Raw genomic sequence first — 19531 nt, forward strand, 5'->3', positions numbered from 1 at the left:
GTGACCCACACACACGACATCCAGACAAGAGAGGTTTGACTCTTACACACGACATCCAGACAAGAGAAGTTTGACCCCCACACACGACATCCAGACAAGAGAGGTTTGAACCCCACACACGACATCCAGACAAGAGAGGTTTGACTCTTACACACGACATCCAGACAAGAGAGGTTTGACCCACACACGACATCCAGACAAGAGAGGTTTGACCCTTACACACGACATCCAGACAAGAGAGGTTTGACCCACACACGACATCCAGACAAGAGATGTTTGACCCTTACACACGACATCCAGACAAGAGAGGTTTGACCCACACACGACATCCAGACAAGAGAGGTTTGACCCTTACACACGACATCCAGACAAGAGAGGTTTGACCCTTACACACGACATCCAGACAAGAGAGGTTTGACCCCCTACACACGACATCCAGACAAGAGAGGTTTGACCCACACACGACATCCAGACAAGAGAGGTTTGACCCTTACACACGACATCCAGACAAGAGAGGTTTGACTCTTACACACGACATCCAGACAAGAGAGGTTTGACTCTTACACACGACATCCAGACAAGAAAGGTTTGACCCCCACACACGACATCCAGACAAGAGAGGTTTGACCCTTACACACGACATCCAGACAAGAGAGGTTTGACCCTTACACACGACATCCAGACAAGAGAGGTTTGACTCTTACACACGACATCCAGACAAGAGAGGTTTGACCCACACACGACATCCAGACAAGAGAGGTTTGACCCTTACACACGACATCCAGACAAGAGAGGTTTGACCCACACACGACATCCAGACAAGAGAGGTTTGACCCACACACGACATCCAGAAAACAGAGGTTTGACCCTTACACACGACATCCAGACAAGAGAGGTTTGACCCCCACACACGACATCCAGACAAGAGAGGTTTGACCCCCACACACGACATCCAGACAAGAGAGGTTTGACCCTGACCCCCACACACGACATCCAGACAAGAGAGGTTTGACCCACACACGACATCCAGACAAGAGAGGTTTGACCCACACACGACATCCAGACAAGAGAGGTTTGACCTGACCCCCACACACGACATCCAGACAAGAGAGGTTGACCCGCCCCCCACACACGACATCCAGACAAGAGAAGTTTGACCCCACACACGACATCCAGACAAGAGAAGGTTTGACCCACACACACGACATCCAGACAAGAGAGGTTTGACCCACACACGACATCCAGACAAGAGAGGTTTGACCCCCACACACGACATCCAGACAAGAGAGGTTTGACCCCCACACAACGACATCCAGACAAGAGAGGTTTGACCCCACACACGACATCCAGACAAGAGAGTTTGACCCCCACACACGAAATCCAGACAAGAAGTGTTTGACCCCACACACGACATCCAGACAAGAGAGGTTTGACCCTTACACACGACATCCAGACAAGAGAGGTTTGACCCACACACGACATCCAGACAAGAGAGGTTTGACCCCCACACAACTCACAAGCCGGGGCAGTGGGCAGACCAAGGAGGAGCAGCGCTGCCAACACCCACAGTCTGTGCAGCCCCGACATCGCTCTCTTGGTGTCTGTGGAGTCCCTGCTTCACAACAAAACACCTCGGTCAACACGTCAACAATCAGGTGTGCATGATGGTAGGTAGGTACAGGTGGGTCGGGTATAGGGTAGGTAGCACGAAAAGAAGTAGGACTGAGAGAACTTCAATGGAAAACTGTACAAAACATAATCATATCAAAGAAATGTTTCACTGCAAAAAATAAATGTAGTTGAAGATAACAAAATTAATGCTCCATCTGTAAGACTGAATTAGAAGATTCTAGAAAATTGAATAGTATCTTGTGATCCTAATTAGACTAAATGGGGAAATATGTGTAGTAGTGTACAGAAGAAAAACATAAAACAAATAAATACTTGATTTTTTAGCAACAAATCCCGTGCAGGCCACTGAAAGGAAAAAAACAACAACAACAGAATGTTATTGTCGACTAAAGTGCAAAAGAGTGGGTGAACAAGCAATTATAAAAATATTTCACAAATTCAGCCATGTCATCACAGTTGCCGTTTATCAAATGATGTGGAAAATCAACTTAATAATAATGGATACTTATATACCATACTATCCAGAAATCTGCTCCAGGTGCTTTACAAAAACGCTATATTAACATAAAACATTACATCTATGTTACATACACACACCAAAATATGACTACACACACACATACACACACACACACGCGCGTGCGCGCGCGCACACACACACACACACACACACACACACACACTGCGTACATACATTTTAACAATACACGTGTATCTAACAGCTAACCTAACACATACGCACACATAGGCAGGCACAAACTTACATAAACGCATGCGCACACAATACACATTCATATACATGCATGTATTTATGTACACATACATATGTATATATACATAGTCAAGCACAGCTAACGCAAAGGAAGTGGACCTGCCACAATTGAACTTACTGCTGAGGGAAAAGGTGAGTTTTGAGACGAGATTTAAAAGATGCGAGGGAATCAGAATGACGGAGGTTATCAGGGAGCTTGTTCCACGTCTTTGGCGATTGAAAAGAAAACGATCTGTGTCCATATACTTCTGACGTGAGGTATCCTGAGAAGTCGAGTATCAGAGGAAGAACGGAGCTGGCGAGACATTTAAACAAAAACAACCCCGTTTGGCCCCGCCGTAAAGTTTGAACACTGAATGCTGCCAGGAAAATAAGATTTAAGTGACATCTGTTTGCCAGGGTTTTTTCACAAAAACGGGTATAAATTTTCAAAAAATTCTGTGCTCTTTGTTATTGGAGAAAGACCCATAAAAGTAATATTTTCTGAAAGGGAAAGAAATAAAGAATACAAAACACATGATGTTTTCTCATTTTATATATTTTTAGTGACATGCTGTTGTTTTGAAATCTGTATTTTGTTTTTTGTCACATTTTCAACTTGTTCATTACAAACATTAGTCAGATAATTTGCACTAAAATATCATATTTTCTGGACAAATGGATATCTGCACACACAAAATCATACTAGAACAACCACAATATATAAATAAAAACAACTGAAAAAGAAATAGATACATAATGCATTGTGACTTCTGCAAGTGATAATATGGATGTGAGGCCACGCCCTCTCAGTCTCCACCCCCTCTTCTTCACCCCTCTCACACGGTCACTTGATCCAGTTCTCGTCAGTCCGCGTTGGCTGAGGGCTGAGTGCCAAGAAAATAGCTCACACTGTGTCCTGCTAAAAATTCGATGACTTCTGTCGTCTGCTAGAGCTGAACAGCCGGCATCACTCACTGATAGTCGCATCTTGGCCACTCTCTTGATTGCTCCCTTTATTTTCTATCAAATCGTCCTATAAATGTTCACCACTGTCTTCTCCTTCGAACTTATGCTTCAATTCTTTCTGAGCATCAGCTAAAGAAAGTAATCTTGCTTGATTTAGTTCCCCACGATCGCATGTCTTGAGCGCGGAGTCAGTCCGACATTTTGTTGAGCGAGCGAGGAGAGGAGCCAGGCAAAGACTGCGGTCAGTAACCCAACCAAAACGTTCAAATAAAGGACTGCCTTATGACGCAGATGGTGTTTCTAGCTATGAATAGAATCTAGAAAGATGCCACAAGCTAAAGCTACAAGCATTTTTGTCAACGAACTGAATGCAAAGCAGGGAAAAGTCAGAATATTTCGATGACGAGTTATCTCGTCATTGTGGCAGCGAAGCGTACATGCTTTCCATGACGAGTTACCTCGTCATATAGGCAGCCTAGGGGTAATACCCAGTGACATGGCGTAAAGCTTGAATACTGATTTAAACACCCAGTGACATAGCATAAAATCAAATATTGATTATACACACGAGGACAAACACCTAATGACATAGCGTGAAGTATGATGCTAATTTAACACACAAATGACATGGGGTAAAGCTTGAACACTGAATTAAACAAGCTCTGCGTGTCACGTTCGATGGGTCGCCATCTGTGGCAGGATCAAGAAGATTGTGACACCTCTTAATGCCCTACAATATTGTTGTAAACAACACCTATTGATGTCCTACAGTACTGTTGGTATCAACACCTGTTGATGTCCTATAATAATGTTGGTGTCAACACCTGTTGATGTCCTATAATACTGTTGGTAACAACAACTATTGATGTCCTACATTGTTGTTGTTAACCACAACATCTACTGATGTCCTACATTGTTTTTATTAACAATGACACCCATTGGTGTCCTACACTGTTGTTAACCACAACACATATTGATGTCCTACACTGTTGTTATTAACCACGACACCTATTGATGTCCTACATTGTTGTTATTAACCACAACACCTGTTAATGTCCTACATTGTTAACCACAACACATATTGATGTCCTACACTGTTGTTATTAACCACGACACCTATTGATGTCCTACATTGTTGTTATTAACCACAACACCTGTTGATGTCCTACATTGTTAACCACGACACCTATTGATGTCCTACATTGTTGTTGTTAACCACAACACCTGTTGATGTCCTACATTGTTGTTGTTAACCACGACACCTATTGATGTCCTACATTGTTGTTATTAACCACAACACCTGTTGATGTCCTACATTGTTGTTATTAACCACAACACCTGTTGATGTCCTACATTGTTGTTATTAACCACGACACCTACTGATGTTCTACACTGTTGTTATTAACAACGACACCTATTGATGTGCTACATTTTTGTTGTTAACCACAACACCTGTTGATGTTCTACACTGTTGTTGTTAACCACAACACCTGTTGATGTCCTACATTGTTGTTGTTAACCACAACACCTATTGATGTCCTACATTGTTGTTGTTAACCACGACACCTATTGATGTCCTACATTGTTGTTGTTACCCACAACACCTATTGATGTCCTACATTGTTGTTGTTAACCACAACACCTATTGATGTCCTACACTGTTGTTGTTAACCACGACACCTATTGATGTCCTACACTGTTGTTATTAACCACGACACCTATTGATGTCCTACATTGTTGTTATTAACCACTACACCTATTGATGGCCTCTCCAAGACACTGGAGCAACTCATCAGAGAGCTTCTGTTTGCCGACGATGCTGCCCTCGTCGCCCATACAGAAGCGGCCCTGCAGCGTATAACGTCCTGCTTCGCAGAGGCTGCGCAGCTCTTCGGCCTAGAAGTCAGTCTGAAAAAGACGGAAGTTCTCCACCAGCCTGCCCCACGGGAAGAATTCCACGCTCCTCACATCAACATCGGTGAGACAGAGCTGAAGTCGGTCCACCAGTTCAGCTACCTAGGCTGCACCATCTCGTCTGACGCCAAGATCGACAAGGAGATCGACAACAGACTTGCAAAGGCAAACAGCGCATTCGGCAGGCTGTACAAGAGAGTGTGGAACAACAAACACCTGAAGAAAGACACAAAGATCAGCGTGTACAGAGCTGTTGTACTGCCCACCCTGTTGTATGGCTCCGAAACCTGGGTCACCTACCGGCACCACATACGACTGCTTGATCGCTTTCACTAGCGCTGCCTTCGCACCATCCTCAGCATCCACTGGAGTGACTACATCACAAATGTCGAGGTCCTGGAGCAGGCAAAGACTATCAGCATCGAGGCAGTGCTGCTAAAGACCCAGCTACGTTGGGCAGGGCACGTGTCCAGGATGGAGGACCACCGCCTGCCCAAGATCGCGCTGTATGGCGAACTGTCCACTGGCCACCGTGACAGAGGAGCACCCAAGAAGAGATACAAAGACTCCTTGAAGAAAGCTCTCGGTGCCTGTCACATTGACCATCGCCAGTGGTCCGCAGTAGCCGCTGATCGAGAGACCTGGCGACGCACCATCCACCAAGCTGTCTCCTCCTTCGAAAACAACCGCAGGGCCAGCCTTCAGGACAAACGCAGAAGGAGGAAGAACCACGACGCTGCAGCCGCGAACCCAGACCAGACTTTCCCTTGCAACCGCTGCGGCCGACTCTGCTTTTCCCGCATTGGCCTTGTCAGCCATGAGCGTGCCTGCATCAGACGTGGACAACGCCCTTCCTAGATCTTCGTCAGCGAAGCCAGGCCATGATGATGATATTGATGTCCTACACTATTGTTATTAACCACAACACCTACTGATGTTCTACATTGTTGTTATTAACCACAACACCTGTTGATGTCCTACACTGTTGTTATTAGCCACTACACCTGTTGATGTCCTACATTGTTGTTATTAGCCACTACACCTGTTGATGTCCTACATTGTTGTTATTAACCACTACACCTGTTAATGTCCTACATTGTTGTTATTAACCACGACACCTATTGATGTCCTACATTGTTGTTGTTAACCACTACACCTGTTGATGTCCTACACTATTGTTATTAACCACTACACCTGTTGATGTCCTACATTGTTGTTATTAACCACTACACCTGTTGATGTCCTACATTGTTGTTATTAACCACTACACCTGTTGATGTCCTACACTATTGTTATTAGCCACTACACCTGTTGATGTCCTACATTGTTGTTATTAACCACTACACCTGTTAATGTCCTACATTGCTGTTATTAGCCACTACACCTGTTGATGTCCTACATTGTTGTTATTAACCACTACACCTGTTAATGTCCTACATTGTTGTTATTAACCACTACACCTGTTGATGTCCTACATTGTTGTTATTAACCACTACACCTGTTGATGTCCTACATTGTTGTTGTTAACCACAACACCTGTTGATGTCCTACATTGTTGTTGTTAAACACGACACCTGTTGATGTCCTACATTGTTGTTATTAACCACTACACCTGTTGATGTCCTACATTGTTGTTATTAACCACTACACCTGTTGATGTCCTACATTGTTGTTATTAACCACTACACCTGTTGATGTCCTACATTGTTGTTATTAACCACTACACCTGTTGATGTCCTACATTGTTGTTGTTAACCACAACACCTGTTGATGTCCTACATTGTTGTTGTTAAACACGACACCTGTTGATGTCCTACATTGTTGTTGTTAAACACGACACCTGTTGATGTCCTACATTGTTGTTGTTAAACACGACACCTGTTGATGTCCTACACTTTTAACAATAATAATAATAATAATAATAATAATAATAATAATAATAATAATAATAATAATAATAATAATAATTCCTAACGTTTCTATGGCGCGATATCCAGTACTAATGCTGCTCAAAGCGCCTTACATCATCGAGTCAGATATAAACATAACATAAAAACATAACAACAGCTCAATCCAGTGCGTTCACAGAACGAATAAAAAAAGCACAATCCACTAAACAATAAAAATATCAAGTAAATAATGCTTAGATTTAAAAAGAAATACATTCCATAAAGACACACATTTTTTTTAAACACACAAGCATATGCGCGCGCACACACACACCCGCACACACACACACACACACACACACACACACACACACACACACACACACACACACACACACACACACACACACAGAAACAGAAACATGATAGTTCATCTAAATTAGCATTTTACAAGAACGCTGTGACAAATTATAAAATTGAACCGTATTTAATGAATACAGCAAATACACAACACAGGAAAGCACTGACCATGTTACGAATCAGCGCCCATGACTTACAAATCGAAAATAAAAATACACCGAAAGAACAAAGACTGTGTGATACTTGTAACAGTTTAGAAGATGAGATTCACCTTTTAGACAATTGTGTAAAGTACAATACTTACAGACACAGATTCCTAATCGATATATGTCGTCCAAATGCAAAGCCTAGTGAATTGATCCTTCTAACAGAAATACAGCCAAGGCTGGCGAAATTTGTTCATGAATGTTTCTCTTCTTAATATGTTCATGTTTCTGTTTCATTGTGTCTTATAAACTTTAAGGTTTTGTGACAATAAAAAAGTATTCTATTCTATTCTATTCACACACACACACGCACACACACACACACACACACACACACACACACTTATATAAACATGCGCGCGCGCGCGCGTGCGCCCAGACACATTAAATATATCAACTGCACTAAAACAGGATTTCGTGAGTATAAACATCTTTACCATAAAACTCTATGTGGCGAACAGACTTTGGACTATCCATTGTGCTGAGTGCAGAAATGTTTGCGGAAGAGGTGCGTTTTCAGATCTGACTTAAAGGTCTGGAGATCAGGAGCATTTCTGAGGGACGATGGCAAAGAATTCCAAATTTGGGGTGAAGATGATGATGATGGAGTCTCCCGTCGGTCTGACGGATGAGTAGGCAGGCAGGCTTATCTGTCGGTGTGTGTCCTCATATGGGAGAAGAGGCCGATTCTGGATGCACAGCACTTTTCACAGGTGTTGCAAGGGAAAACGTCTCCAGAAGTTGAGCCCTGCTTCCTTCGCTCACGCTGCCAGCATTCTCTTGTTTTCAGACGTCTTTATGCCACTAGAGCACAGCATCCTCCAGCGACAGCGGCCAAGGGCATCAGTTTCCCAGGAAGCGATGTCTATGTCACAAGCTTTGAGGTTTGTCTTCAAGGCGTCCTTGAAGCGCTTGAAAGACTTTAAGGAACCTTTCAGAGCTGGATCTTTGCGTTCTGCATGGTTCATACATTTCCAGCACAGAGGAGAGATACGGGGGAAGATATTCATCAAAATGTCGGAAGGCAAATGTCGCTAGTTTATGGTGAATGCGGGACTCTATAGGAAGCCAGTGTAAATGATGCAAAAGAGGTGTGACATGATCAGATTTCAAGTCGTGCAGCATTGTTCTGTACTTTCTGTAGTCTGATAAGAGAGGAAGATGGTTATTCTGCTAAGGTAGAATTGCAGTAATCTAGTCTGGACACTGTTGGTGTCCTACAATATTGTTGTAAAGAAGACCTATTGATGTCCTGCACTCTGATTAACTGAAAATATCACCATGATTTCTCCTTTCAGCGGCTGTGTTATGTAAGGGTGTGTCATGTATGGTTATGTCATGTATGGTTCTTTAATATATGCCTGTCATGTATGGATGTGTCATGTATGGCTGTGTCATGTATGGATGATGTATGCATGTCATGTATGGATGTGTCATGTATGGATGATGTATGTATGTCATGTATGGATGTGTCATGCGCGGCTGTGTCATGTAGGGCTGTGTGATGTACGGCTGTGTCATATATGGCTGTGTCATGTACGGATGTGTCATGTATGGCTGTGTCATGTACGGATGTGTCATGTACAGATGTGTCATGTATGGATGTGTCATGTATGGCTGTGTGATGTACTGCTGTGTCATATTTGGCTGTGTCATGTATGGCTGTGTTATGTATGGATGTGTCATGTATGGATGTGTTATGTATGGATGTGTCATGTACGGATGTGTCATGTATGGATGTGTTATGTATGGATGTGTCATGTATGGATGTGTCATGTATGGATGTGTCATGTACGGCTGTGTCATGTACGGCTGTGTCATGTATGGCTGTGTTATGTACGGATGTGTCATGTATGGCTGTGTCATGTATGGATGTGTCATGTACGGCTGTGTCATGTATGGCTGTGTTATGTATGGCTGTGTTATGTACGGATGTGTCATGTATGGCTGTGTCATGTATGGATGTGTCACGTATGGCTGTGTTATGTATGGCTGTGTGATGTACGGCTGTGTCATATATAGATGTGTCATGTATGGATGTGTCATGTATGGCTGTGTTATATATGGCTGTGTGATGTACGGCTGTGTCATATATAGATGTGTCATGTATGGATGTGTCATGTATGGCTGTGTTATGTACGGATGTGACATGTATGGCTGTGTTATGTATGGCTGTGTGATGTACGGCTGTGTCATATTTAGATGTGTCATGTATGGATGTGTCATGTATGGATGTGTCATGTATGGATGTGTTATGTACGGATGTGTCATGTATGGCTGTGTGATGTATGGCTGTGTTATGTATGGCTGTGTGATGTACGGCTGTGTCATATATAGATGTGTCATGTATGGATGTGTCATGTATGGCTGTGTTATGTATTGCTGTGTCATGTACGGCTGTGTCATATATAGATGTGTCATGTATGGATGTGTCATGTATGGATGTGTCATGTATGGCTGTGTGATGTACGGCTGTGTCATGTATGGATGTGTCATGTATGGCTGTGTTATGTATGGCTGTGTCATGTATGGCTGTGTTATGTATGGCTGTGTTATGTATGGCTGTGTCATGTATGGATGTGTTATGTATGGCTGTGTCATGTATGGATGTGTTATGTATGGCTGTGTTATGTATGGCTGTGTCATGTATGGATGTGTCATGTATGGATGTGTTATGTATGGATGTGTCATGTATGGATGTGTTATTCATGGCTGTGTCATGTATGGATGTGTTATGTATGGCTGTGTTATGTATGGCTGTGTCATGTACGGATGTGTCATGTATGGCTGTGTCATGTATGGCTGTGTCATTTATAGATGTGTCATGTATGGCTGTGTCATGTATGGCTGTGTCATGTATGGATGTGTCACGTATGGCTGTGTCATGTACGGATGTGTCATGTATGGCTGTGTCATGTACGGATGTGTCCTGTATGGCTGTGTCATGTACGGATGTCATGTACGGATGTGTCATGTATGGCTGTGTCATGTACGGATGTGTCATGTATGGGAGTGTTATGTATGGTTGTGTTATGTACGGATGTGTCATGTACAGATGTGTCATGTATGGCTGTGTTATGTATGGTTGTGTTATGTACGGATGTGTCATGTACAGATGTGTCATGTATGGCTGTGTTATGTATAGATGTGTCACGTATGGCTGTGTCATGTACGGATGTGTCATGTATGGCTGTGTCATGTACGGATGTGTCCTGTATGGCTGTGTCATGTACGGATGTCATGTACGGATGTGTCATGTATGGCTGTGTCATGTACGGATGTGTCATGTATGGGAGTGTTATGTATGGTTGTGTTATGTACGGATGTGTCATGTACAGATGTGTCATGTATGGCTGTGTTATGTATGGTTGTGTTATGTACGGATGTGTCATGTACAGATGTGTCATGTATGGCTGTGTTATGTACGGATGTGTCATGTACAGATGTGTCATGTATGGCTGTGTTATGTACGGATGTGTCATGTATGGCTGTGTCATGTATGGATGTGTGATGTGTGGAAGTGTCATGTGTGAATGTGTCACGTGTAGATGTCGTTACAGCTGTGGCACGTGTGATGAATATGAAGAACAAATGAAGAGAGGAACCCACACGGAAAATGATTTGTTGTGGAGAAAAAAAGAAAAGAAAAAGAAGAACAAGAAGCAAATCCAGCGACTAAATCCTTTCCTTATTGGAAACTGGGCGGCATCTGTTGCAGTGATTTGCATATTTATGTGACGACTTGTGATGCGTGAGAGTTGTTTGGCCATGGCGGACAGGGCACGTGGAAACGAATGGTAGCTAGTTCTACCCCTTCTTTTTTCCTCTGCCGTCTTCGGGTTGGCTTCTTTCATTTCCATTCAGTTCAGAGTCAAAAGACTTCAGTGTTGGTTTCCAACAATTCAAACAAATAGTTTTCTGTAAGCTCATTTAAGCGCTCGTCAACTGAAGTGACATAAAACTGAGTGACCGGTACATATTGCCTTAATTACTTTGTGCACATCAATCATCATACAAAAGGAAAACATTAAGGTAAAAAAATGATTGAGACGCAAGTGAATAGAAAATAAATGAACAGTCCATTCACTCTTTCATGATCATATGGATCACATATCAGTCATCACGTAAAATGAAAAATAAGAAAATACTAATGTTTAAGGCACGACATCAACAGCTGAAAAGCTTAAAATAAACAAAGAACTGCGACTACGATTACTTCCTATTATTCAAATGATGGAGTCTCCCGTCGGACCGACGGATGAGTAGGCAGGCAGGCTTATCTGTCGGTGTGTGTCCTCATATGGGAGAAGAGGCCGATTCTGGATGCGCAGCACTTCCCACAGGTGTTTGCAAGGGAAAACGTCTCCAGAAGTTGAGCCCCGCTTCCTTCGCTCACGCTTCTTAATTCAAATAGCAACTACAAAAAAACATACCATAATTGATACAGAAAAATATCAGACTGTCAGCTTATGTAAAGTATCAATGATTTTGTTTGAAGCAAGAATGTGTGTTTAGTTCGATGTTGCAGACTAGTAGTGATATAAAAAAGGGTGATTATGCATCGATGACGATGACTATTATGATGATGACTATGACGATAATGAAAATAGCAATAACATTACTACTACTTCTACTTCTATTACCTCTACCACTGGTGATGTCAATGTCACGTTGCCGAGGAAAGCGTTGTTTGTCATAATAATGATTAAACGTTTGAATGGACGAAAGGCTACAAGCCCATATGGCATATGTGGGAGACTACTGAAGACATACTTATGAGCTTTCTTATGTTTTTAGACTTTTATTTACATGGTCTTTGAAAGAAGGCACTACTCCTGCCTTGCGGAAAACAGCTACTGTTTGCCCTGTCCCGAAGAAAAGGAACGCTTACTGCATTAATGATTTCTGCCCAGTTGCAATTTAATGTTTGAAAAAGAATTGTTCTCCGTGCTTTTGTGTATGGTGGTTCTGAAGAAAATGTCTGACAATGCTTTATTCACATCTGTCAAAGATTCAAAGCGTAAGCGTCAAGGTCTTTTCAACAAGCATAATCAAGTGAGTAGCCTTCTTTGACTGAGAGATCGGTTTAACTTGGTAGTCATTATAATCAAATCCAGTTGTATGTCAAGGATTCAAAGGGGTTTTATCTTTTTGTCCGTTCTGGGGGTTGTGGAGGATGAAAACAGTTGTAGTACATTTTCAGTACACGGACAAAAGTGGTCCTGAATACCACGCCAGTGTTAAAGTTCATCCCCCAACCCTCACCTCTGTCTTTCTCTCCCTCTCTTTACCACCATCAACACCCCCACCCCCCCCGCCATCCCCCCCCCCTTCCCCGCCACAAGCACACGATCAACCGACAGGGGATAGCTGACACAGATTCACGTTGTTTATGAAGACAAGAGCCACGGGCACGGAGAGAAAAAAACACACCACAAAAGCAAACAGTTCGGTTTTGTTGAGGTCTGAGTCAATGGAACAACAAGCATCATTATTCATCACCCCCTATTAAAAAAAAAAATAAATAAAAAAAAATAAATAAATAAATATATATATATATATATATATATATATATATATATATATATATATATATCACCACTCTGGTTTTGATATGATTGCCGGGCCACGACTGAACTGCACGAGTACCTGAAGATTTAGTGTTCAAACACAACTAATGCAAACTGATACAAATGAAGCTGTGTATTTTTTTTTATTTTTTTTATTTTATTGCTACACTGAAAGTTTACCAGTTACGCCAAATGTGTTATCACCAGCATCTTCAATGCACATGGGTAGTTCAGAGGTTAAAGTTTCCTTGGTGTTTTATGGCCATTGGGGAAGTGAATTAGGACTAGGCATGGGAAGGCGGGACTCAGTCCGTCCCCCGTTCCCCCGACCCCCTCCATCCCCCGCCCAGCCAAAGTCAGGTGTCCATTTACTTCAAGGTGGAGTGAGGAAAATGAGAGTAAAAAGCCTTTCCCAAGGACACAGGTGGAGTGAGGAAAATCAGAGTAAAAAGCCTTTCCCAAGGACACAGGTGGAGTGAGGAAAATCAGAGTAAAAAGCCTTTCCCAAGGACACAGGTGGAGTGAGGAAAATCAGAGTATGAGTGAGAAATCAGAGTAAAAAGCTTTTCCCAAGGACACAGGTGGAGTGAGGAAAATCAGAGTAAAAAGCTTTTCCCAAGGACACTGGTGGAGTGAGGAAAATCAGAGTAAAAAGCCTTTCCCAAGGACACTGGTGGAGTGAGAAAAATCAGAGTAAAAAGCCTTTCCCAAGGACACAGGTGGAGTGAGGAAAATCAGAGTAAAAAGCCTTTCCCAAGGACACAGGTGGAGTGAGGAAAATCAGAGTAAAAAGCCTTTCCCAAGGACACAGGTGGAGTGAGGAAAATCAGAGTAAAAAGCCTTTCCCAAGGACACAGGTGGAGTGAGGAAAATCAGAGTAAAAAGCCTTTCCCAAGGACACAGCACTGTGCCGAAACAGGGCCTTGAGCTCTGGTCACTGGTGTCACCTGGCAAAAGTCTTCAGAGGAAACACACACAGAGAAAACTGAAACTGCGTTTGTGGGTGGGTTTTTTTTTTCGTGTAAGTTTTAAAATAAATACCTATCTATATGTATCTTTGAGCGATATCTGTAACAGTCCGATAATACTATTTCTATCCCATCAGCCACAGTGCGAAGTGGTCAGTATCACAGACAGACGTCTGAGGGGACGCGGGTTCCAGCCCCATCAGGTGGGTTCTTTGTTCGGCCCGTGGCCGGCTCCGACCCAGAGTTGAGTGTGTCATGGGAGTGTGTCATGGGAGTGAGTGTGTCATGGGAGTGTGTCATGGGAGTGAGACTACGAGGGTCATCCACTTCCCGGATGTGTCTTTGGGAGTGTTGCTAAATATTTCCTGCCCAACACTGCAGGTGTCTGCATCTCTCGAGCCCCTTGACGCCGAAACGTAATATGAAACAACCTTGTCAAGTAGTCCCAAACAGAAATGGACACATATCAGCAGCGTCATCAACCCCAATAATCATTCATCATCATCAAAATGTAGAAAACGGAATATCCCAAAGGCCGGGGCACAAAAAAGTCAAAAGATCTGCCCCCAAAGAATTTAGATCACATTCAGTTTAACAATAATGTTTCTCTCAAAATTAAAAGTATTCAAATCAATATCAAAATGACAACTCTCTTCATAATATATTAAAAGCACACAAGGTAGTTTGGAAGCGAGCTGATGGCAATATGATACAGTTTTGAAGATGGCAGCACCATAATGCCATCAGAAACCTGGCCCTTCTGCTCCTTGTGTGTATCATGATACCTTGCTTGTCCGCTCGCTTTTCTCTACCAGTCCACTTTCTCTCTGTATGTATGTGTGGATGTTTTCATCTTTATTTATCTTTGCTGCTAACAGTCAAACTGACCACACAATGTCATATCAGGAATGAAAAACTGTAAATATCAGTATCGTAGAACCAAATCAAAACCACAGACAAAAAAGGCACAAATACAGTCACATCAAACACATAAACATAGGACATGCCTCTGGGGTAGACCATTCGTCGATTTTTTACCAGAGGATTAAAAACCTAACTTGAACAGAAACAGTTATACGTAATACACAAAATTAATGAAGTGCAACATCACTACTCAGAACACTTCACTGGCTTCCTGTTAAGCAGGAATTCATTACAAAGTGGCTCTATCACAACAATATGCCACCTTGTCTTTCAGATCCTCTCCATCTACACCATCCTTCTAGGTCGCTGCACTCAGTTGACATCTCTCTGCTGACAGTTCATCGGTTCTCTCTTCAGACCTTTGGCAAAAAAATCTTTGTCTACCAGAGTTGAGTGTGTCATGGGACTGAGATTACGAACATTGCCAACGGACACTTCAAGCGTGCAATATGCAAGTCGAATACAACATAGAAAGAATAGAAAGAGTGCTCAATTATGAAGTCAAGAAAAACAATATTTGAAGGCTTTCTAGAAAAAAAAAATGTGAATGGAAAAGTAAGACGTGTGTGTGTATGTGTGTGTGTGTGTGTGTGTGTGTGCGTGTGTGTCGCCCCCTACTTTATAGGAAAGGGCCTATCCCCTCACACAGAGGACATCAGGAACAAGGGAGATAAAATAATGTTTTTATTTCAATACTTACGCTGATGCTAAGATAAACTATTGAAGGTAATAAAGTTTGATGTGAAAGCAATAAATGCACACAATTAAACAAGCACAAAACAACAACGACAAAAACAACACAGCCGTTCCGAGTCTCTGGTCTGATTCTTCAGACTACATTGGCCACACCTTGGTAGCTGCAAAGGTGTTCAATAGTTTTTCTTAGCATAAGCGTAAATATTGAAATAAAAACATTATTTTATCTCCCTTGTTCCTGATGTCCTCTGTGTGAGGGGATAGGCCCTTTCCTATAAAGTAAGGCGCGACAGACACGCACACACACACACACACACACACACACACACACACACACATCCCGCTCCCATTCTCATACCTGGAATAAACTGTGTTTGAAGACTTCGCAGCGTAGATACAGACAGTAAGAACAACAATATGACTCTTGTTAAGTTAGAATGTTTCTTCGATGGTGTGAAGCAGGTTGGACTGTTTCGATCTTTTATGAGGAGATCCTACCGCTTGATGTTATGCAGCAGGAATGACTGCTCAGATCCTGCACTGGGATTGGCTGTGGCAACAAAGGGAGATGAAGTTGTGTGTGTGTGTGTGTGTGTGTGTGTGTGTGTGCGTGTGTGTGTGCGTGCGTGTGTGTGTGCGCGCACGCACGCGTGTGTCTGTGTGTGGAGGGGTCGATGTTGTAAGATTGAAGGGGGATGAAATTGGGGAGGGGGAGATGCTGATGAGAAAGTAGTGTAGACTACAGCTGTGAAAGTAGTTCTGATGACGTTTCCTAACTATTGATAGGTTTTCTGTCAACGTAGTTCTGATGACGTTTGCTGTGATTCTATGGCTTTTTTTTTCTTTATGAATTTTTCTTTATTTCTATTTTTGTACCACATTGACTTCATATACATAGTTCTGATTATGTCTATGATCTGATTTATTTATGTCAGTCTGTCAGTTGTTCATGTCTGTTTCTTGTGGAAAAAAAGATAAAAAAAATCTGCCAGGTGTGTGTATGTATATGTGCACATACATGTGTGTGTGTGATGGAGGGATAGAGAGAGAGAGAGAGAAAGAGAGAGAGAGAGAGAGAGAGAGAGAGAGAGAGAGAGAGAGAGAGCTCAAAACTTATTTATTGAAGGATGAAATTTTTAGGTATGGCATATTCTTCCAATCTGTCTTTACTAAAAGTACACACATATAGACATTTAGGAAGAAAGAAGAAAGAAAGAGAGAAAGAAAGAAACAAAATCTTCAGGCTTTTCATGAAAAAAGTATGGGTGAATGCACCAGCAAGGCAGACAATAAGAAAAGCAAGAGACAGCTATATCAATGGAACAAAAGTCGAAAGAGTTAGTGAATATATATATCAATCGATACAACAAGTTATGATAAACTCAGTCTTACACCCAATACCTATCACTTACAAAAGAAATTCCAGTCTCACATTTACTGTTTACAGAAGCTCAGAAATATTCAGATCAAATCCTATAATTCTCCTTTTTTTCTTTCTTTTTTTTTTTTTTTTTTACCGCTGCTTCATTTCATCAGTTTTACTTTCTCTTTCATCTGCTGGTACGGAAGTTTAAACGTGAAGAACAAGTATATATTGAGCATAATCGTGAATGTGCCCATCAAGATAGTTGGCGTCAAACACTGGAGAAGCTGAAGAAAGACCCGTAAAGAACGTACACCGTCACACGGCTGTGTCTGGAGCTGGAGGGAAGGAGGAAGTTGGGAGTGATAGCGTGTTGATAGGGGAAGTGCTACGTGCGCGAGTCCGCGTGCGAGCGTGCGTGCGTGCGTGCGTGCGTGTGTGTGTGTGTGTGTGTGTGTGTGTGTGTGTGTGTGTGTGTGTGTGTGTGATCTGAAGCATGGTCAACATTCCCACGAAATTTCGCATCGCCTGTTCAGAAAGCCAAAATCCATAACAAAGATGTTGAAGCATGGCCTCTGCATCAGCGAACACGTCGACTTAAAAGGCTGTGGCTGTATACACATGTGGCGACTTCATTTCACATAATACTTGATTAGGATTGCACTGTTTAGTACAAAGTTATGTTTGTGAACATTATCAGTATTGATATTTTCATTATCATTCTCTCTCTCTCTCTCTCTCTCTCTCTCTCTCTCTCTCTCTGTGTGTGTGTGTGTGTGTGTGTGTGTGTGTGTGTGTGTGTGTGTGTGTGTGTGTGTGTGTATGTCTGTGTGTGTTTAGCTTTTGTCGTTTGACATTGTTGAACTGAAGGTGTGATTCAATGAGTATAGATTGTTATTGCAACCTCCAAACCCCAGTGTGTATGTATTGTTATTGTATCCTGCACACCCCAGACTGTATGTATTGTTATTGTATCCTGCACACCCCAGACTGTATGTATTGTTATTGTATCCTGCACACCCCAATGTGTATGTATTGTTATTATATCCAGCACACCCTAATGTGTATGTATTGTTATTATATCCAGCACACCCTAATGTGTATGTATTGTTATTGTATCCTGCACACCTCAATGTGTATGTTTTGTTATCGTATCCTGCACACCCCAATGTGTATGTATTGTTACTGTATCCTACAGACCCCAATGTGTATATATTGTAATTGTATCCCGCACAACCCAGTGTGTATGCATTGTAATCGTATCCTGTACATCCCAATGTGTATGTATTGTTATTGTATCCTACAGACCCCAATGTGTATATATTGTAATTGTATCCCGCACAACCCAGTGTGTATGCATTGTAATCGTATCCTGTACATCCCAATGTGTATGTATTGTTATTGTATCCTACAGACCCCAATGTGTATATATTGTAATTGTATCCCGCACAACCCAGTGTGTATACACTGTAATCGTATCCTGTACATCCCAATGTGTATGTATTGTAATTGTAACCTGCACACCCCAATTTGTATGTATTGTTATCCTATCCTGCACACCCCGGTGTGTATGTATTGTAATTGTATCCTGAATACCCCAGTGTGCATTTATTGTAATTCTATCCTGCATACCCCAATATGTATATGTTGTAAATGTATCCCGCACATCTCATTGTGTATGTATTGTAATTGTATCCTGCACATGTCAATGTGTATGAATTGTTATGGTATCCTGCACACCACAGTGTGTATGTATTGTAATTGTATCCAGAACACCCTAATGTGTATGTATTGTAACTGTGTCCATCACACTTCAATATCTATGCATTGTTATTGTATCCTGCACAGCCAAGTGTGTATGTATTGTAATTGAATTGCGCACACGTCAATGTGTACGTATTTGTATTTGTATTTCTTTTTATCACAACAGATTTCTCTGTGTGAAATTCGGGCTGCTCTCCCCAGGGACAGCGCGTCGCCATACTACAGCGCCACCCATTTTTTGTTGTTTTTTTCCTGTGTGCAGTTTTATTTGTTTTTCCTATCGAAGTGGATTTTTCTACAGAATTTTGCTAGGAACAACCCTTTTGTTGCCGTGGGTTCTTTTACGTGCGCTAAGTGCACGCTGCACACGGGACCTCGGTTTATCGTCTCATCCGAATGACTAGCGTCCAGACCACCACTCAAGGTCTAGTGGAGGGGGAGAAAATTTCGGGGACTGTGCCGTGATTCGAACCAGCGCGCTCAGGTTCTCTCGCTTCCTAGGCGGACGCGTTACCTCTAGGCCAT

General features: G+C 42.2%; 1 protein-coding gene across 2 annotated transcripts in view; it reads right to left on the reverse strand.

Annotated features, from left to right (window-relative positions):
* LOC143276534 (uncharacterized) overlaps nt 1-16353 on the reverse strand; it is a 164492-nt gene extending 148139 nt beyond the window's left edge. The window contains exons 1-2 of one of the 2 annotated variants that reach the window (XM_076581082.1): nt 16238-16353; nt 1518-1612 (exon numbers count right to left, since the gene is read on the reverse strand). In XM_076581082.1, coding sequence (XP_076437197.1) covers nt 1518-1587 — 70 coding nt within the window. In that variant the 5' untranslated portion in view covers nt 1588-1612; nt 16238-16353. Of the gene's footprint in view, nt 1-1517; nt 1616-16237 lie in introns of both variants that reach the window. The other variant, XM_076581084.1, reaches the window with a different exon arrangement.
* Nucleotides 16354-19531: the final 3178 nt, after the last annotated feature.

Source organism: Babylonia areolata, chromosome 32 (genome assembly GCF_041734735.1).
Source record: "Babylonia areolata isolate BAREFJ2019XMU chromosome 32, ASM4173473v1, whole genome shotgun sequence".
Lineage (NCBI taxonomy): Eukaryota > Metazoa > Mollusca > Gastropoda > Neogastropoda > Buccinidae > Babylonia > Babylonia areolata.